The 21831-nt window shown below is 31.4% G+C and overlaps 1 protein-coding gene across 1 annotated transcript in view; it reads left to right on the top strand.

Annotated features, from left to right (window-relative positions):
- The window catches only part of LOC114339248 (uncharacterized), a 98709-nt gene extending 77082 nt beyond the window's left edge, over positions 1–21627 (top strand). Inside the window, exon 3 of the mRNA XM_028289870.2 lies at positions 17196–21627. Within this exon, the coding sequence (XP_028145671.2) occupies positions 17196–17411 (216 nt within the window). The 3' untranslated portion in view covers positions 17412–21627. The remainder of the gene's footprint in view (positions 1–17195) is intronic.
- The last annotated feature ends 204 nt before the right edge of the window (positions 21628–21831 follow it).

The raw sequence follows: 21831 nt of genomic DNA, 5'->3' as shown, positions 1-21831 counted from the left end.
TCTCGATCATGAGCGTCATAAAAAAAATAATAAAATCCGCGACTTGACCCCTTATAACTACCCTCGGCCCCAACTCTGGTTTCCGGCCGTTGGTGAAAGTCATGTACACAACTAATTCAACATATCCCCGTATAGTTTTTCCATATTACTTATCACGCACAAAATCCGCTCCCATCTCTTAGACTACTTGAGATCAATAGCTAGAGAAAACTAAGACAGAATAGTAAAGAATAGGCAGACTCTTTAAAATATAACGAGATATCTGACAGTCAATATTACAACAGAACAACGTCTATTATGAGAAGAATCCCTGGATGTAAAAAAATTGTTAGGCTGTGATGAAATATAAATAAACGTTCTAAATAAAATAACTAAGTCCTAATAAACCCTGTAATGCAAAAAAGAAAATAAAACAGAATTAGATATTTTTGATTATATAAAATAAAACAACACAATAAGAAATTCTTTATTTTCAACGTTAATTTGACAGCTAATTAAATATTGAAGTCAGGCATACATCGTCATTATACATGTTGGCCAGCAAACTCCTTGCAAGCAATGACCTGGAATTTTAAGAAACCATTTTAAGTAATTTCCTCTAAAAATGTAATAATAAACTTGACACAACTGACTGAAATATCAACTTCTAGAGAAGTTGGTAATTTGTTAGTTTTAAACTGAGTTTAAAAATTGGAGTTTAGTTTAAAACTATCATTCTTATGAAGAAGTTGATATTTCAGAAAAACATATCAAATTCGCTTATACAATATGGCGCAAATGAAAGAAATAAATTCATTATTTCGTAAGCCGGTGACTTTAAAGAAAAATCCTGAAACAGTTCGATTTTTATTTTTAAATTGTGATTTTTTAACATAAAGATAATATCATGCTAGTGACGTCGTCTCTGGGCGTGATGAAGTAATCGATAATTTTTTTTTAATAAAAATAGGAGTAGTATGCTAGCTCATTTGATAGGTTATTCTATTCTCTGTTCAGTAATATAAATATTAACATAATTATTTTCAGACGCTGTCCAATTTTTTTTAAATTCAATGAATTGACACAAAAAGAAGATGGTATGTAATTTAAACACAATGTTTGTATGTCATAATGCAGAAAAACATGTTTATTTGACAAATAAACATTGCTTTTTGCTTAAATAAATGTTCAAACTACCAAGGAGCAGGTACGTGGTAGTTTGAACTTTGAACTTAAGCGAAAAGCAATGTTTATTTGTGAAGTAACCCCCCTCTGTGGCTCAGTGGTAAGAGCGCCTACCAGTGGATCGAAAGGTCCAAGTGGTCGTGAAATCGAATCCCACCAGGGTGAAAAATTTTTCGTTTATTATAAATTAATGAATGAAAATAGTTTCTGTCCTTGTGGGATCGGTACTCACCGGAGGGACCGCAGACGTTCGGATACAATTAGCGTCTCTTTGCAAAGACAATAACGTCGACTTTGCAAAGTAACAAGACACTTACTCAACACACACAGTGATAAGATATAGTCTAACAAATCATTATGAAATTGACTGGCCAGTTGGTTGTGAAAACCAGTGCCAATAAAACACAAAACGCACACACAATATTTATTTGTGAAGTAAATATTTTTGCTGTTTTTTGACAGTAGTAGAATGCGTTTTGAGTTAAATAAATTACACTCATTCTTCTTTTTGTGTCAACTAATATAATTCAAAAAAATTTTGGACACCCTGTATAAATAATAATTATGTAAATATTTATATTACTGAATAGAGAATTAAAAAACCTTTTCAAATGAGCTACCACACGACCCCTATTCTCATGTTTAAAGATAAATCATCGATTACGTCATCACGTTCAGGGGATGACATCACTATGACTCATATTTATATGTCAAAAAATCGTAATTTAAAAATAAAAATCGACCTATTTCAGGTTCCTTTCATTTGCACCATACTGTATATTCTGGGATAATTAAAAAACCAAATTTTGTTTTATGTTTTTTTTATATTAAATATATTCTCCCACAGTCGCTATGTAGATTGACCAATGATTTGATTTACCACCATCTATACCTCCTTCTACTACAGATATTTCTTTATTTTAATAAAGTTCTTTAATTGTAGAACAATATTGTTTTCAGTTGCTCAATCATGCGGCGCAATAAATATTATAAATATTTTTATAATATATTATACAGGCTTGAGTCCTCCTCAGAAGAGTCCCTGGTCATTTTTTATTCGAGAAGAGTCATATTTTAATGATACAGACATTTTTCATTGTCAACCTCCCCCCACCCTCAGTCCAGTACCACCAGGGAATAGACCATGTGTGGCATATCAGTAGACAGGTATTTTGTTGGATAAATCGGATATCTATAATTTTCCTTTTCATATTTATTCTGTTGTGAAAAAGAATCAATTTATTAAAGACCTTAGATATTCTTTTGAGTAGCTAAATGAGATCAGTAGCTTATATAACAAAGAAGTGTGAAAAACTTATTAGGACTGAAGGAGTGATTTAGGTCATATTTATTTGGAACCTACTTCAAGTATTAGAAAAGGCTCAATAATCGTATTTTGTGCACAGAGTATTAAAATATTGCATATCTCATCCCCACAAAATACACTACGGTACAGGTAGGTACATGGAATAAATAAAGATGGTGCAAACAGACTACAGTTTTACGAGATTATGACTAAGAAAATAAATTAATAGTAATCCAAACTTTTTATTTGATATTTACTTTCCGAATGCGTGTAAATAGACACAGATTTAAAAAGACACAATTGTCATTATTAGGCTGATGAAAACCCTAAAGTTTTCCACGACACACATACCCAACGGCCATTGAAATTACAATTAATAATTTCTTTGCGAAAATATTTTAATGTCCCACTGGTATATTATTTGACACATAATGACATGATTTCGAAGTCAGTTAAGTATGATATAATGCCCTAGGGCGTTTTATTTTCAAAATAGCACCCTAAGGCATTAAATTTAAATAACTAGTTAAATACTGTCAAGTTGACAAATAACAACCTAAGTAAAACTATGGTTACCACAATTACGTCACGACTAATGCTAGGAAATGTATACTTATTTGAAAACTAATTAGTTCAAGATTTATTCAAATTTTTTGCATATTATAAAGAATAATTTAGTCGGACATTAAACGTTGAAGGGACTGTCAAACTAACGTCAGAACGTGTATGTATCGATCTGTAAGTTGGTGCCGAAATTTGTAATTATTACTGTAAATACTAGTTATCAAAATTAGTTTTCGCTCAAATAGTGACTAATAACAATTGTGTTACCTGTTAATCATCAAGAACAAGCTGTAACTTCGGTCAGTAAGATGTTTTACTTAATAATCTTCCAACTTAAACAGATTCAGTGTCAAACTGTCAATAGTTTTTCACTGTTGCTATCCAGTCCCAACGGACACCAACGGTTAGGCAACCAGTATTGCAGTGATGTATACAAGGTTATCACTTATTTCCAGACATCCAAAGCGTTAATATAAACAAATTCACGTTACTTTTGACTACATGAGTAACAATTTAAATCAATGATACCCCACTGTTAGCAACACCATGTCTCGATCCAATTCTTCCAGTAATCTTAGTAGTTCATATGCAACTGCTACTATGACTAAACAACGTTCGAAGTATTCCAAGAAGACCGAAGCAATTTTATAATTAGTTGTACGTCTCTATAGTATCCAATGATTTTATATCCTATTTTTTTTCTTCATAATTTTTATCTAATGTTATTTAGGATTTAGAAATTAACTGTTATAATATTTAGTTTTAAGTCGTTATTGTAATTAATTATTGTATAACCAATATTGTTTGTGTCAATGGCCATTGCTGCCGAGACACAAAAATTTAAATAAAAAAAAAACGTTGAAGGCATCACGGGTATTAATGATAATAACGCTTTCGGTCAACGTATATCTATCTATCCAAAGACCCAACGTATATACAGTAGGAAAAATGAAAGAATACCCATGAACGAACATATAAAACAGGCTGTATTTTCCTGTCAACGTGTCATACAAAAAATTGGCCAGCGCAAGTATATGTAATTATTATTATTACATGTACTTGCGCTGGGCAATTTTCTTTGTGACACGGTGACAGGAAAATACAGCGTGTTTTATATGTTCGTTCATGGGTATTCTTTCATTTTTCCGACTGTAAACTAGGGTGGGCCGAAATTTTTTTTTATTTCGTGTTGCTATACCGTGAAAAAGTTGCTACTAGGATAGAATTTTAAATTACAAAAAGAAATTGGTGGTTTTTGAATTTTTTTTAAAAACACAAAAATAGGTTATTTAGTTTTGCTATACCGCGTATAATATCTTTCCTTTTGGGGGTCAGGATTAAAATAAAACAAAGAAAAAAAGATGTATTAACATATTCCGGTCGCGCATCGTACATGATATATTAAAAAAATATCGTTTTTTTGGTATTTTCTTCTTTGAAAATACAACGCATTTAATAACATAAAACCAATTTAACGGCCCTACTTTTCATGTTCCAGGCACAAAACTTAAATAAAAAATTGGATAAAATATTGTTGTGTTTTTAAAAAAATTTCAAAAACAACCGATTTTTTTAAACTTTACGACCAATGCTCGACCGGAAGATATCAACCTATTTGAACAATTCTTTTTGTAATTTAAAACTCTATCCTAGTAGCAACTTTTCCGCGCTATAGCAACACGAAATAAAAAAAAAATCGGCCCACACTAATATACACCATTGACCTCAAGCGTTATTATCCTTTATAATACCCTTAATACCTTAAGGGGATGGGTACGAACTTTCGGCTTCAATGCTATTTATATGGGATTCATTTTTTTCGAATCCTGAAAAAACGAATAAGTAGGTTACTAATGAAGTAAAAACCTCACATGTAGGTAGGTGGTATATAATTTATTAAAAAACTTTTTCTAAAAAGGAATTTTTTAATAAATTATATACCACCTACCTACATGTGAGGTTTTTACTTCATTAGTAAGTTTTTATTATGGTATACAGCCAATGAGAGGAATCTTTTCCTTTATATTGAATAAGTAGGTATTTTTGAAAAATTTAAAAGCAGAATGAAAGACTACGTTATTACCGAGTGCCGAAAGTTCCTGAAAACTTATATGTTTATTTTAAAAAGTTACAGGGGTGAAAAAGGGGAGAAAATTTAGTGTGATTTTTAATTTCAAACATATTATTCAAAAGAAATTGTTTATTCGTTCTAAGGAACTTTCAGCCCTCGGTAATAAAGTAATATTTCATTCTGCGTTTAAATTTTTCAAAAATACTCATTAGTTTTCTCAGAATTCGAAAAAAATGATTACATTTAAAATACATTGAAAATTTTGACAGGCGTCAAAATTTTTCATTTTGTTCCTTTCCCTTTAATAACTATAATGTCCGACTGGTACAGTCAGAAAAATGAAAGAATACCCATGAACGATCACACCAATCACTTATGTTATATATGCTGTATTATTCTATAAATAACAAATGTTTGTTATAGAAAAAGAAAGCAAATACAAAATAAGTGATTGATGTGATCGTTTATGGGTGGGTATTCTTTCATTTTTCCGACTGTATATTATTTAACAAATAATGGCATGATTTCGAAGTCAGTTAAGTACGATATGCTTAGGGCAGCGGTTTCCAAACTGTGGGGTGCGCCCCCCTAGGGGGCGCGAGACTGTTGCAAGGGGGGCATGCAGCTGTTACAATTGTTTGTTACCATTAGGAAATTGTAGCAAAATGTCTGAAAATGAATTTAAAAATGGGGTAAATACTATTAAAAAGTAAATTTTATTGTTTTTTTTTTGTATATTTTTACATGATATTTTATACTATTTTGTAACCCATTAAATAAATTATAATGTCAGTTGAGTATTTGTGAAATTAGATTGTTAGAAAAAGTGAGGGGGCGCAAAAATTTTTTGTTTTTTTAAGGGGGCGCAGGTACAAAAAGGTGGGAAACCGCTGCCTTAGGGCGTTATTTTGAAAAATAACGCCCTAGGCCAGGGCATTAAATTTAAATAACTAGTTAAATACCGTCAAGTTGACAAATAACAACCTAAGTAAAACTATGGTTACCACAGTTACGTTACGACTATTGCTGGTAAATGTACTTATTTGAAAACTAATTAAGTCAAAATTCATTCAAATTTTTTGCATATAAAGAATAATTTAGTCGGACATTAAACGTTGAAGGCACCACGGGTATTATAGATAATAAAGCTTTCGGTCAACGTATATCCCTCGGGTCAAAGGCCTCGGTATATACACCATTCACCTCAAGCGTCATTATCCTTATAATACCCTTGGTAACTTAATAACTATTTTATAACCACTATACACTGTTGTTCTGAAGCTGTTTTCTTGTGGCATTTTTGCAATTAACTAGTTTTGATGGGAAATAACCCACAATTTTACTAAACAAATGATTTTATTAAGGCTATGGGTACATAATTCGCAAATATTTTACGGCTATCCCTACCTTTTCTCTCTTTGCATGGCAAATTACGTGTAGCAAAATTCACACTAGTATGGATATGTACATATTACTAGAATGTCATTCTACTTGACAATGTCATAACTAGCTTAAAGAGATGGCTTTTGAATGTTCTTGGATAACTGTTATTTTTTGTATAATTGCAAATTATCAATTCAGTTAATAAATGTGATAATTTTTTCACTAGCTATGTATTCAGTGATTGTAATAATTTATATGTAACTACAACAAAAAGTAATACTCCATCGAGAAAAGAGGAAAAGTGTTACAAGTGATTTTTTAATAATATATTTTTACTATGGAACGCTTACAATTTTGAACATCTTTACCAACAAAATACTTTGATCACAGAATATATCTTGATGTATTCTCTGCTTCTATCTTTCATAAATAATACACAATAAATAACTTTTTATAAAGTTCACCTCTTAAATAAATTATTTATCAAATACACTATACAGTGAGCATGTAAAGGTTGGAATAAATTCATTTTCTCGAGAATGGACGATTTTGGAAAAAAATCCTGAAACAGGTCAATTGTTATTTCTAAATTACGACTTTTTGACATATATATTATACTAGTGACGTAACCCATCAGGGCGTGATGACGTCATCGATGATTTTTTTAAATGAAAATAGGGATCGTGTGATAGCTCATTTAAAAGGGAATTCAATTCTCTATTCAGTAATATAAACATTAACATAATTATTTATACAGGGTGTCCAAAAAAATTGTTTTAAATTAAATTTGTTGACATAAAAAGAAGAATGTGTGTAATTTATTTAATTCAAAATATATTTTACTGCTATCAGGAAACAGGAAAAAATGTTTATTTGGCAAATAAATATTGTTTTTGCTTAAATTCATTATTAAGGCAGCCACCCACCAGCCCCGTGACAGTTTGAACATTTAATTTAAGCGAAAAGCCATGATTATTTTTCAAATAAACATTTTTTTCTGTTTTCTGCGAGCAGTAAAATATATTTTTAATTAAATAAATTACATACATTCTTCTTTTTATGTCAATAAATTTAATCAAAAAAATATTTTTTGGACACCCTGTATAAATAATTATGTTAATGTTTATATTACTGAATAGAGAATTGAATTACCTTTCAAATGAGCTATCACACGACCCCTATTTGTATTTAGAAAAATCATCGATGACGTCATCACGCCCAGATGGGTGACGCCACTAGTATGATATAAATGCCAAAAGTCTTAATTTAAAAATGAAAATTTACCTGTTTCGCGATTTTTTTCCAAAATCGTCCATTCTCGAGAAAATGAATTTATTCCAACCTTTACGTGCTCACTGTATATCAATATTATTTAATCAATAACTAAAAATATTCCTGATTCATGTCAAATAATTATTTAAAATTGTCAGTGTCTGACTGACAATATTCTATTCGACTACATAAGTGCGTTGTATGACAAAGATAGATTTGGAAAAATTACCACGGACATTGTGTTCATTTTTTTCGAATCCTGAAAAAACCAATAAATATTTTTGAAAAATCTAAACGCAGAATGAAAGACTAGATTATTACCGAGGGCCGAAAGTCCCTTAGAATAAATAAAAAGTTTATTTTGAATGAGATATTTGAAATTAAAAATAACACTACATTTTCTCTTAGTTTTTCACCCCTGTAACTTATTAAAATAAACATTATAGAAGTTTTCAGGGACTTTCGGCCCTCGCTAATAACGTAATCTTTCATTCTGCGTTTAAATTTTTTAAAAATACTTATTAGTTTTCTCAGGATTCGAAAAAAATGAATCCCCATTTGAATAGCATGGCAGCCGAAAAAACGTACCGATCCTCTTAAGGTTTCAACTCCCAAATCGGGTGCCGCTGTCAAAATACAAAAAATATTAATGAATTAAACAAAAATATTGTTGCTTAGTAAAAAAGTTCTTCTAATAATTTATTTAATCTGGCTTATTTATATCGGCAATTCAGACATACACCTATTATACATTTTAAAGTAGAAGGCTTTAAAATGGTATTGCCAATATTTATGAGTTGCGTTCCTGGGACGACTTTATTGAAAGATAGTTCATTCGATTACATGAAATCAACCTCAACTCAAGAATATCAACAATAATGTCGAAACGTTAATAAAATATTTTTTTTTAGTAAAATTGTGGCTTATTTCCCATCAAAACTAGTTAATCACTATACACTGAGGACATTTTGAGTTGGAATAAATTCATTTTCTTGAGAATGGGCGACTTTGGAAATAAATCCCGAAACAAGTCGATTTTTATTTTTAAATTATAATTTTTTGGCATATACATCATACTAGTGACGTCATTCATCTGGGCGTGATGACGTAATCGATGATTTTTTTAAATAAAAAAAGGGGTCCCGTGATGGCTCATTCGAAAGGTTATTCAATTCTCAATTCTCAAACATTAACATAATTATTTATACAGGGTGCCAAAAAAATTTTGAATTAAATTAAGTGAGACAAAAAGAAGAATGTATCGATACCTAAACTCCAAAACCTCTCAACTGTTTTTGTTCATTTTTCCTATTTTGGTCTTTATGTATACAGGGTTTTTCATTAAGAATTCTCCATATAGTAACTGGAGACACTTTATCATAAAATATGAAGATTTAACCTAAGACACCCAAATAAAATATTTACAAATATATACAAATATTCTAAAGTGATTTTAGCCCATTATTTTAACACCTTTCAATATGTTTTGTTCAAACTTGACACACAGTTTACACATATTAGGATACTTTAATTGGTGTTAAAAGACAGTTTTTTGCTATTACCAAAGACGTGCTGTAGGGATATATATACTTTATTTTCCCCCTTTTTCCCCCTCACAATCTACGCCACTGTCGTAATAATCGTTTCGGCATGTTTTTTATTCTTCGTTGCTTTTTACGTAAATATCATCCTTTGTCTCAATGCGATAAACCGAGTAGTTTCCAAGTTATTTGCGTTTAAAGATAATGGATTCAATAAGATTAGTGTATTTTAAACACACAATCTGATTTAATGTTTAAAATACATAATTAATCTTATTGAATCCATTATCTTTAAACGCAAAGAACTTGAAAACTATTCACTCTATCGTATTGAGACAACGGATGATATTTACGTAAAAAGTAACGTAGAATCAAAAAAATATGCTGAAACTATTTTTACGACAGTGGCGTAGATTGTGGAAGGGAAAAAGGGGGAAAATGAAGTATATATCCCTAAAGCACGCTTCTAGTAATAGCGGAAAACTGCCTTTTAACATCAATTAAAGTATCCTAATATGTGTAAACTATGCGTCAAGCTTGAACAAAAAATATTGGAAGGTGTTAAAATAATGGTCTAAAATCATATTAGAATATTTGTAATAAAACATTCTGTATCTCGGTAAGGACGAATATTTTATTTAAGTGTTTTAGGTTAAATCTTATTTTGTGCTAAGGTTTCTTCAGTGACTATATGGACAATTATTAATGAAACACCCTGTATAATATATAAAGACCAAAATACCAAAATCGAACAAAAAAGTTGAGAGGTTTTGGAATTTAGTTATCGGTATGTAATTTATTTATTGCAAAATCTCCAGAGTCGCCTATTGTAGAGAAAATTAATGTATTCCAACTCAAACGTCCTCACTGTATGTAACATTGCACTGGTAACACAAGTAGTAACAATTATTGAGACGATCTAATCTTCCCAACATTTTTAAATATATTTTACGCACCAAAATAATAAACACCAAACTCACTTGTCACGATTGTGATGAATACTAAACTAACAAAATTATCATACATACGATTTATACCTGCCAAAGTAAAAATAGTACAATTAATAATGAAAGTGATGAAAACAACATATTTTACGACGCAACATAGACCAACCTGCAATAACAATTTCCTTGACAAGAGAAATTATTCGTACGTCATAAACAAACATATTTATTATTGGGGTTAAGTTAATATTTTTACTGTTTGTCGGTGTCATACTACACTGTTTAGTACAGTAAATTACAATTTTGCAGTGTAATTTTCAGAGTGAACTCCAAATGGATGAAAAATTGGTTGCATGAAAATTTGGTTTTAGGTTCTACTTACCATCCAGTTAAAAGCTGAACTTGTGCCGTTGGTTGTTTTTACTTGGGGAAAAAAGTCACCCCTTCTCTAGGGTGAACAAACATACGTACAAGGTAAGTCCGGAAATGGATAAATTGACTAATTTTAAGGAACTTTTGTTCAATAGATATAAGTAATATATATAAATAAGTCAATAATTTTCGAGTTATTTGCGACGAAAAATGTATATTTTTCAACAAAAACACCACGTCGCAAACGGTATTTCGCAAATAGCTGAAAAAGTAAATATTTTATTCAAAAAATATTCGTAACAATACTGTAGCTAACACAAAAACGTAGAAAATGGTGTATTAATGAAGTCTCTAAACCCAGTAAAAGCAAAGTTATATGTAGCTCATGAAAAATTAGTTATTATTCGCCAAATTCCAAATGGAATATTTCAATGTGAAATAATAAAAAATAAAGCGATTTTTGGAAAAAAACTTATTAAAATTTTTAAAGTGTTTAAAATCTTTATTTCTATTTATTATAAAAGTTTATAGCATCAAAACTAAACGAGTTACGCTAAAAATAAAGTTGGCCAATTTTTTGCTAAAAAAGCCGTGAAATTCTTCCCTTATTTAGCACCCTAAATATAATTAATCGTTACCACTTTACCATTTGCTTTATATGTATGTGTCTTGTTTATACCATTTGTTAGTTTGAACGGTTCGAAATGACTGTTTTTGAAAAATATGGTGTTTTAGTAAAAACAATTTTCTAAAATTTTTGGAAAAATGCTCTTTTTTTTAAATAATGTAAAAATCTCAAAATGTAAAAAAATTAGGTTTTACTTTTATAAATATAATAGTTTCATTTTGTTTTTCTGATAGACAAAAATTGGTTAAGACATGGCTTTTCAAAGTTTGCATGGTGTATTAATGAGGTGTTTGCAGTGACTCGTTCAAGCCCTTTCAACTATAATCCTTTCCAAAAATAAGAACTTTAAACCGGTGTAACGTTTATACTGTATAAAAAAATACATAAGTAAATTGTTTGTAAAGCGGTAACGATTAATTTCATTTAGGGTGCTAACTAGTGTGACATTTCACAATTTTTTTACCAAAAAAAGGAGAGAAGTTTATTTTAAGCGTAATTCACTTAGTTTTGATACTAGAAACTTTTATAAAAATAAAAATAAAGGTTTTTTAAACACTTTACAAAAGTTGCGAATTGGTTTTTTCCCGCAAACTGCTTATAGGTTTGGATCCCGCGTATGAAAAAAAAGTTGATTAATAGCAAGCTGAAAATTTGTTAATAGCTTAAGGGTGTCTAGTCGGATAAACTTTGATATATGGGAACACTGGAACAGGGGCAATTTTAATTGTGGAACAGGTTAAAAATTTGGAACGGCCAGACCACGAAAACTACACATTTATTTTGTCCGACAGAATAGACTTAAACTCTCCGAACAGAGATTAAACTCTCATGCAAAAATCAGACTGCTATTTATCACCTGTCATAATTCCTGTCATTTGACATATTCTACATGTTCCACTCATTAAAACGCCCATTTGGTGATAAATAGCAGTCTGGTTTTTGCATGAGAGGTTAATCTCTGTTCGGAGAGTTTAAGTCTGTTCTGTCGGACAAAATACATGTGCCGTTTTCGTGGTCTGACCGTTCCAAATTTTTAACCTGTTCCACAATTGAAACTTCCCCTGTTCCAGTATTCCCATATATCAAAGTTTGTCCGACTAGACACCCTTAAGCTATTAACAAATTTTCAGCTTGCTATTAATCAACTTTTTTTTCATACGCGGGATCCAGGCCTATTAATTTTTTGGTTATTTTACGTTGAAATATTAGATTTGGAATTTGACGGATAAGAACCTATTTTTAATTAACTACAACTCTGCTTCTATTAGGTCTACTTTTAATTAACTACAACTCTGCTTCTATTAGGTCTACAGACTTCATACTTACACCATTTTCTTCACTTTTTATAAGCTATATTTTACTGAGAATATTTTTTTAATAAAATACTTACTTTTTGAGTGATTTGCGAAAAATCGCTTGAAAACGTGTTTTTTTTTTTGTCAAAAATAAACAATTTCAATCGCAAATAACTCGAAAAGCATTGCCGTTTTCAAAAAACTCTATAGAACCAAAGTGGCTTAGAATTAGTCAGTTTATCCATTTCGGGACTTATTTTGCGTTTTCTCGCACCTGCGTAGGTGTGATTGTCACCCCCTGGTAAAAGAACCAACGGTACAAGTTCATATTTGAAGTAGAGGATAAGTAGAACCTAAATCCAAATTTTATTACAATTCGAAGTTGACCCGGAAATTACACGGTATAGCCGTATTTCCCGTTCATTTACTGGGCTAATTGTCCCAATCTTAAAATACCAAGTACCTACTGTAAAGTAAATAAATTGGTATTGAACAGATGTTCTTAGATTAATTAAAACTACAATAGATTAATGGAGAATTACAATTAAACTCATCAAATTAAATTAATGAAGGAAAATACAGAATCGATTAATTATGTGGTGAAATTAGGTTTGTTCTAGCAAACAGTCAAACTAGTCAGAAAACGTCAGCAAACAGTTGGTCAATGTGAGAACGTAATACAGTCACCAGTGCTATCCCCTCTACTCGCGCTGGTCGACTATTCGCTGATGGTTTCAAACCGTTTGAAACTGATGCTAGAACAAACCTATTATCTAGCTTATTTAGCGAAGTATAATTTCATTTGAAATTATTCTGTATCAGGTTATCAGTCTGTATTAGTTTTACTCCTATCTGAGTATTGAGACCAAGTTTTCCTTGGAATTTTGCCACTACGAATAGGCAGGAAATGAGGTGCACATTATAGATCTCTCGTGTCTTCTTTTATTCAGCATTCGCTTGGTTTGCAAAATAGAAACCACGAAGGTGTAACCAGAAACTTGATCTCAAGTTTATTTCTTTGGAAATAAAACTTCGATTTTTTAATTTTTATTATATTTATCATAATTGTATTTACAGCTCACATCCTTAAACATTATACTACACTAAACTCGGCTTTGGAAAAGAAAGAGTCGAAATTAGTATGCAATTTGAAATAAAGAAAATAAAGTGTAGAATAGAGAAGAAGGAAGGAAGAAGAATAGAATAGAGCAACGGCTAAGTAAGCTCGAGGAACAAGAGACTAAAAGAAAGGTGGGATTCGAGAGCCAGAAAAAGGAATAAAATTATACAGATTTCTTTTTGAAATAATTTGGGCGTGAAAGAAGAAGAGCTGTAAGAATAAAACAGAAATTAGATATAGTGCGGCCGATATGTGAAACAATTGCACATTTAATGATACAAGCATATAATTTGGACCACATATACTACACATATAAAGGTTCAAATTAAGATATGAGGCCATCTCAGATTTTGCCTTTTACAAAAATGGCGGGCATTCAAATTGGCCCCTATACATATGTGTTTAATAGTACCATAACTTTTGAACCAAATGTCCGATTTCAACCAAATTTGGTATATAGGTTCTCTTTTTGATTTACAAGATGGATATGGTGAACCAGAAGAATCGGTTTACCAGAAGTTGTGTTTTTACTGGTTGTTTATGTAAAAATATGTTTTTTTTTTCAATTTTTCCCTCTGTATATATTAATTTTTCAAAATGGTAATACCGCAATTGAAAAGAGCGTAAAAACATTTTGTAAAAAATATTTTGAACTTTTTAGTTATGTTAATTACCATTGCAATTACCAAATTGAAAAAGTATCAAGTTACAAATACTTGGAAACTTTAATAAACGAAACTGGAGACCAAAACAATGAAATAAAAAGACGTATCGAAATTGCCAGGGCCACCTTCATAAAGATGAGAAAATTCTTCTGCAACAGAGATATAAGCATCCCTCTACGATTAAGAATGCTAAGAGGCTACGTATTTAACACGCTATTATACGGTGTAGAGGCCTGGACTCTCAAACAGAACAACATAAAAAATATTGAAAGTTTCGAGATCAGGTGCTACCGTCGAATGCTGAAGATAAGTTGGGTTGAAACAATCACAAATCTTGAAGTAATACGAAGGATAGGAAGAGGCCCAGAAATTTTGTTAACGATAAAACGAAGAAAACTCGAGTATTTGGGTCACCTGATGAGAGGTCATAAATACGCATTACTTCAAAATATAATACAAGGAAAAATAGAAGGAAAACGGAATCCAGGCCGTAGAAGAATGTCATGGTTGCGGAATTTGAGAGAGTGGTTTGGCTGCACCACTAATGAACTTTTTAGGTCAGCTGTAAACAAAGTCAGGGTAGCCTTGATGATTTCCAATCTCCGATAGGAGTGGCACAAGAAGAAGAAGAATTACCATTTAATAAATGCATAACGTATCTTCACATGTGTGGCATGTAATGATACGTTTTTTTCTACCTATGTGTGGCAGATTCGTGCAAATATTATAAGAATTATTGTGCATTTAATGGTAGAAGCACATAATTTGGACCAAGTATACTACACCCAAGGTTCAAATTTAGATATAACTCCATCTCAGATTTTACCTTTTACAAAAATGGCGGGCGTTCAAAATGGCGACTGTACATATGTGACTAATAGCACGATAACTTTTGAACGAAAAGTCTGACGTCAACCAAATTTGGTATATAGGTTCTTTTTTTGATGTGTAAGACCAAGGTCTTGAACCAGAATAATGGATTCACAATAAGTTGTGTTTTTCCTGATTTTTATGTAAAAACATGTTTTTTTTTTACTAATTCTTTCACTCTGTATGTATTAATTTTTCAAAAAGTTAATATCGGCGTTGAAAAGAGTGTAAAAGTATTCTTTAGGAAATATTTTGAACTCTTTAGTTATGTTAATTGCCAATTAATAAATGCATAACGTATCTTCATATGTACCTATGAACCTATATGCGGCAGATTCGTGCAAATAATATAAGAATTATTGTGCATTTAACGGTAAAAGCAAATAATATGGACCACACACACTACACATACAAAGATTCAAATTTAGATACGAGGGCATTTCAGATTTTGTCTTTTATAAAAATGGCGGGCATTCAAAATGAATTTGCCGCACGTAGGTACATGTAAAGATACGATATGCATTTATTAAATGGTAACTAACATAACTAAAAATTTCAAAATATTTCCTAAAACATATTCTTGCGCTCAATGGAGGTATTACCATTTTGAAAAATTAATATATACAGGGTGAAAAAATTGAAAATAAATTATTTACATAATATAAAATAGTTTTACATAAAAAACCAGAAAAAATACAACTTCTAGTAAACCGATTCTTCCAGTTCACGACAACGATCTTGTAAATCACACAAAGAACCTATGTACCAAATGTGGTTGAAATCGGACTTTTCATTCAAAAGATATCGTGCTATTAGTCACATATATATAGTCGCCCATTTTGAATGACCGCCATTTTTGTAAAAGGCGAAATCTGAGATGGCCTCATATCTAAATTTGAACCTTTATATGTGCAGTATATGTGGACCAAATTATTTACTTGTATCATTAAATGTGCAATTCTTATAATATTTGCACGAATCTGCCGCACTAATAAATAAAACCAGACAAAGATCTTGAACAAACTAAAATGGAGAGCGCCAGTCTTACTCTTCAGCAAATTAACAAATATATAGATTAACTAAACTTTTCTAATATAAAATTTATGTTGTTTCATCCTAAAACAACTACTCTTTGAAGTGAAACTGGAAAGAGATATGTAATAAACAAAAACGAATTTTACTCAGAATACATCGCAAGTGTAGTACAATTTACAAAGGAAAATATAAAATGTTATAAAAAGTCAATAAAATGACATACAGGAATATTTGACATAAATATTTTACCGCTCTTTGACCAGCAGCGATAGAAAATCCTGGATAAAGTCTCCACGGAAGACTTTAGTTGACTGATATTCACATCATCACCACACCTTGGTAAAGACGAAGTTCAATGGAACGTGACCCATAATATATTCACGTGAGATAGGATGAAACCATTCGATTTCCGAAAACGTCTAACCATAAACCATTCCAGACAGCCTCTAACCAGAAAGTAAACCTATTTACTTTGAAGAAACGGAAAGTTTCCAGGTACCTACGGAAAATATGCAAAAAAGCCATCAAAACCAGAACCAAAACCCATAAGACTAAAATCCAAAATCAAAAACTCCAAAACCCTGAAACAATAGAATATTGTTTAGGATTTAGAAAAACTGAATAAAAAGAAACCATAATTAGGTACCTTGTACAATGGATCTTCTCACAAACGACTGCTTGCCACAATAGAAAAATGAAGACAAATTAGATATTAGTGGTCTTTCAAAATAACGAACTTGCCACTTTTTACAAAAACTAAACGATGTATAGAGGTGGGAACTGATATATTTTTGTAGAGGCTTTGTAACTGTAACAATTAACACACAAGAATGCAGTTTTTAAATTTCGGTAGCTTATAAAAATATATCATTATATTATAGCATTATTTCGGTAGCTTATGTATCTATTAACAAAACAATAATTTTTAGTATCATATAATTTACTTATTGCCTTTTTATTTTTAGTTACAATACGCCGCCAAATACGCCTTTGGCTACCGCATCAAAGACAACAAAGAAGGCAACGATTTTGGTCACGAAGAAAAACGGAGCGGACGAAGTGCCGAAGGAAGTTACCATGTTCTCTTGCCCGATGGGCGAATGCAGAAGGTAGAATACTACGCAGATGATAATGGATACCACGCAAAAGTTACGTATGAAAATGTGGCTGAGCATAAATAGACGTTAAACGGGTGGAGTAAATATTGTACTAATTTAAGATCCCAAAGTGTTAGCGATGAGAGAGCTAACATTAAGCTCTTTAAAGAAAAAAGCATCTTTATTTAACTTGAATTTCAGTGAGAATGTATAGATATTATTAAGGATTTTATGTCAGAACTAAGCATCACCTAATTAAGCTTAAGTTACTAGAGATCTTATATTTAACCAACAACAAATAAATCAATGAATAGTTATTCGTCGATTCTATTTTTATTGAGTTTCAATACAAATTTGATAATGTAAAGATAGGCTGACGTAATTTCTTTGTTATACATATTTAAAGCGAGATTAACTTGTCGGAGTTAGTGAAACGTAGATGTGTCAGCTTATTGGTCGAATAAGAATTATTCATCGAATAAACTGCTATTTGTCATTAGTGAAACTGGCCATAAATCGATCAAAATTAGTAAGATCCGGTTTCACCAACAACAAATAAGTTAATAAATAGTTATTCGTCGAATAAAATTCATTAGTCGATCATATTTTTAGTAAGTTCCAAGTAATGTTGATAATGTAAACTTAAACTGACGAATTTTCTTTGTTATAGATATTTAAAACTAGATTAACTTATCAAATTATTCGAAGAGTAGATACTTATTTGATAAATAAATAATGGTATTTGACGTTAGTGAAACGTAAATGTGTCAATTTATTGGTCGAATAACTTTATTCATCGAATTAACTACTATTTGTCGTTGGTCTTAGATTTGTTATTTAATTTTTTACTTACATCAATTGCCAATTATTGTAAAGTTTTTTTGCGAAGATTTTGAAAGAATACATTTAAGTGGCATTCTTTTAGTAAAGTGTCAAAGGCAATTTTGAGGTGTCTGCTCTAGACATCGACAGATTCATCAGCAGACGTCAACGTAGATGCGTCCACTGAGGTATGGCCACGTGTACAGATGCCAGACGCTTGCGCGAAACTGTTTGTTGCGTGCCACATAAACTGACAAACGCATCGCTGGCACAGGTGCATCTGCCGATGCACCTGAGCAAACTAGCAAATGACCAAATAATATACTCGTTAGAGGACGGATACATCCGCGGACAGAGTCGCAGATAGGCTACTGAATTAAGTCTGATAACACGAAGCTAAAATACGTAATGTAGAGCACCTTACCGTAAGAAAACGTATAATGTCTATGTCCTCACTTTCATCAACTGGTAATCAATTCTAGTGTACCCAGTTTTAGAGTTTACTTCTTTTTCGTGCTTTATAGCAACATTTGTTTGTGTTTTGTAATTATATATTTTTCTCGATATGCGCTAACATCATAATGGTAAATGCAAAATAGATGCCTTACTGATGGTCAATAAACAAAGGTATATTTAGACCCTTTCTCTAGTCTAGAGTCTAAAGTGCCTAAAAACTCTAATCGAAAAGTCTACTGAATATAATAGAGCACCTATTCTTATTAATCATACAGAAGTAAAAAACTTCGTTTGTACAATGGTATAAAAAGTTTGTTGAAAAACTATTAAAAAATCCAAAAGGATTCGCAAAACGTTTTCGATCTAGAGCAGATCATCTTCAGTGCCTAGAACGAAGTATTTCCACGTTAGAATATCATTGTGAATATCATCACAGACCAACAAGACCATTATGTCCATTGAACTGTCAAGAACCACACGTTCTTATCGAGCAGTGAATAGTGTTGCCTTTGGAGCACTATTAACAAATTTATCTTTTAACATCGACTTCTATCGCTACTATCGTCAGATTATTAATATGTAAATCATATTTCTCGATGTTACCTATTTTATAAAGTTGTTAGTTTCATCTACTAAGCAGAACGTAAGTATTTGCCATATTTTTCTTTAACTAGTCATAATTTGTACCTTTTGTATTCATTCTAACGTGGAAATACTTCGTTCTAGGCACCGAAGATGATCTGATCTAGATCAAAAACGTTTGCGAATCCTTTTAGATGATTTTTTAATAATTTTTCAATAAACTTTTTATACCATTGTACAAACGAAGTTTTTACTTCTGTATGATTTTTAATTACGGTATACAGCCAGTAGCTACTGGGATTTTCCCAGTGATTTTGCTATTCTTTTTACTGTTGACACAGTTGACACATTAGAAACGGTTGCAATCTTAAAAGCACTATCAGAATTCAAAATTGACCACAGGTATGCGAATATTATTCGAAAAATATACGAAAATGCGACAACAACTATAAGCCATCATTGCATGACGGAGAACACAAAAATAGGCAGAGAAGTGCGACAGGGAGATACTGTATCGCCAAAATTATTCATATCAGTCATGGAGTACATATTTCAACGATTAGAGTGTGATTCAAAAGGTATTGACATCGATGGAAATCTGTTAAATCTTCTCCGATGGCATTCTTCTTCTAACAGACGACTTAAAAGAAGCCAGAGTTATGCTAGTACAACTACAGCAAGTAACACAGAGGGTCGGTTTAAAAATAAACTATCGAAAAACAAAAATGATGACCAATCTCGTCCCCAATGATCTAACAGACATTAAGAAATCGCCCATACAACTTGTGTATTTGGATATTCATATGTGTATTTGGATCACAAAAACGTGGGATTAACAATCATGTTAATTATTGAGAAAAATAAAGGGTTGGGCTGCATTCAGAAAAATGGGAGATGTGTTTAAAACAAATATCCCAATCAATTTAAAAAGAAAAGCTTTCAACCAGTGCGTTCTATTATTTCCCATATGCGGAGCAGAAAACTTAGCTCACAAAAAAACATCGTAAAAAGACATTGCAAAATTGTAAAGGACACAATGTAAAATATAGAGATGAATTGAAGCGTTCAGAGCAACAGTGGCCTAACTCCAAAAAAGAAGTTTTGAGATAAATGCAACCTTTGCATGCGTATTTCCGTTGTGCTTATGGGATGGGGCTACAAATTATGTAGTGCCATTTAGCCAAATATAGAGGTAGATTGTGTAGACCCTTGTTAATTCGAAGATTTAATGTTGCTGCTTTTATTCATATATTAATCTAAGAATTCTCAGTTTGTGGCTTAGTCTACTGTTGCTCTGAGCGCCTCAATTATTCTTAGTATAAGCCTTGTAAATAGACTAAGAAACGAGAGTGGAAGATAATATCGAATATATTACAACGCAAAAATGGAGACGAGCGGGGCATGTTGCAATAATCAAAGACGACCGGTGGACAAAAATTGCTTTTATTGAGATTACCAGCAGAAAATAAAAGACGGGGAGGGATTCCAACGCGATAGACCAACGACGTCAAAAGAATTTTGACCAAATGGATATCAGAGGCGCAGAAGAGAAAATGAAAATAGCTGGTGGGGGCTTATATTCAACAATAGACAATTCAGGGCTGATTGATGATGATAATGATATTTTTGACTTTACTTACAGCTTTAACGAATGGGAAAAGAATATCATCAATCAGTGGTATCGTTATCTATTTTATCATTAAAAGATGGTAAATACAAGATCAAAATAGGATAGGAACGAAAGTTACTGTTAGAAGTCTCGGCGATTCAATACATAGTTGAAGAGATATTTGAAGAAAACTAGCTCTTCATATTAGACTGTGCCATCTTCCACAATGCTAGTATGTGATTAATAATATATCAATACTCATGGCTTTTAGATAAGTTAGTAATTCTCTAAGATAGATAATGTATAAGCGTAGTTTAGAGTATGAGGATGTATAGGATACACCTTTGATTCACAACAGTCTGCAGTTCTTACCAGCATAACTCATGGATAGAATCTTCAAATTAACTCAAATCTCTCTTAGTATTTTAGCTTTTTTTTTGTTTTTCTAGTTGTCATTTTTAAATATATAGGTAACCAATTTTTTCTTGGTATGTTGAGTTTCATAGTTCTTGTCGTTTCCGTCTTCTTATTGTTAAGGCACTATTTCTTACACTAGTTGATACTTGATTATAGTCTTTATTTCAAAATAGAAACACTGGTGAAATCGTACTCTTTTAATACTCATTGATAGATTTTTGAGGGTACTCATGTTCATCTTTTTGTTTTATAGATTAACCACGCGGGAAAGTGCAATATTGTATTATTATAAGTTAGATATATTGACTGAATCCCAAAAATGTATTAAATGAACTTTTATATATTTATTTATAATTGTTATTTATATGTTTATTTCCTATTGTTATTTTTGTTAAAAATAAATTTTAAATACGATTTTTATGTAATCATTATTGTGAAATGCTGTAAAAGCATACAAATTCTCGCAAAGCTTATAACTTAACCATTCTTCCTTTTTAAGCTCTATTTCTATCTTCTTCTCCAGATGTAAATCCACTAACAGATGTTAATGATTACATTTTCCATTAACTCTCTGTTTCTCAGAATATGTATCAGAGATTGTATGTCGTTAATCTCTTT

The sequence above is a fragment of the Diabrotica virgifera genome, chromosome 9 (genome assembly GCF_917563875.1).
Source record: "Diabrotica virgifera virgifera chromosome 9, PGI_DIABVI_V3a".
Classification (NCBI taxonomy): Eukaryota; Metazoa; Arthropoda; class Insecta; order Coleoptera; family Chrysomelidae; genus Diabrotica; species Diabrotica virgifera.
Note: the sequence above shows the minus strand (reverse complement) of the source record. Positions and strands in the feature narration are given on the sequence as shown.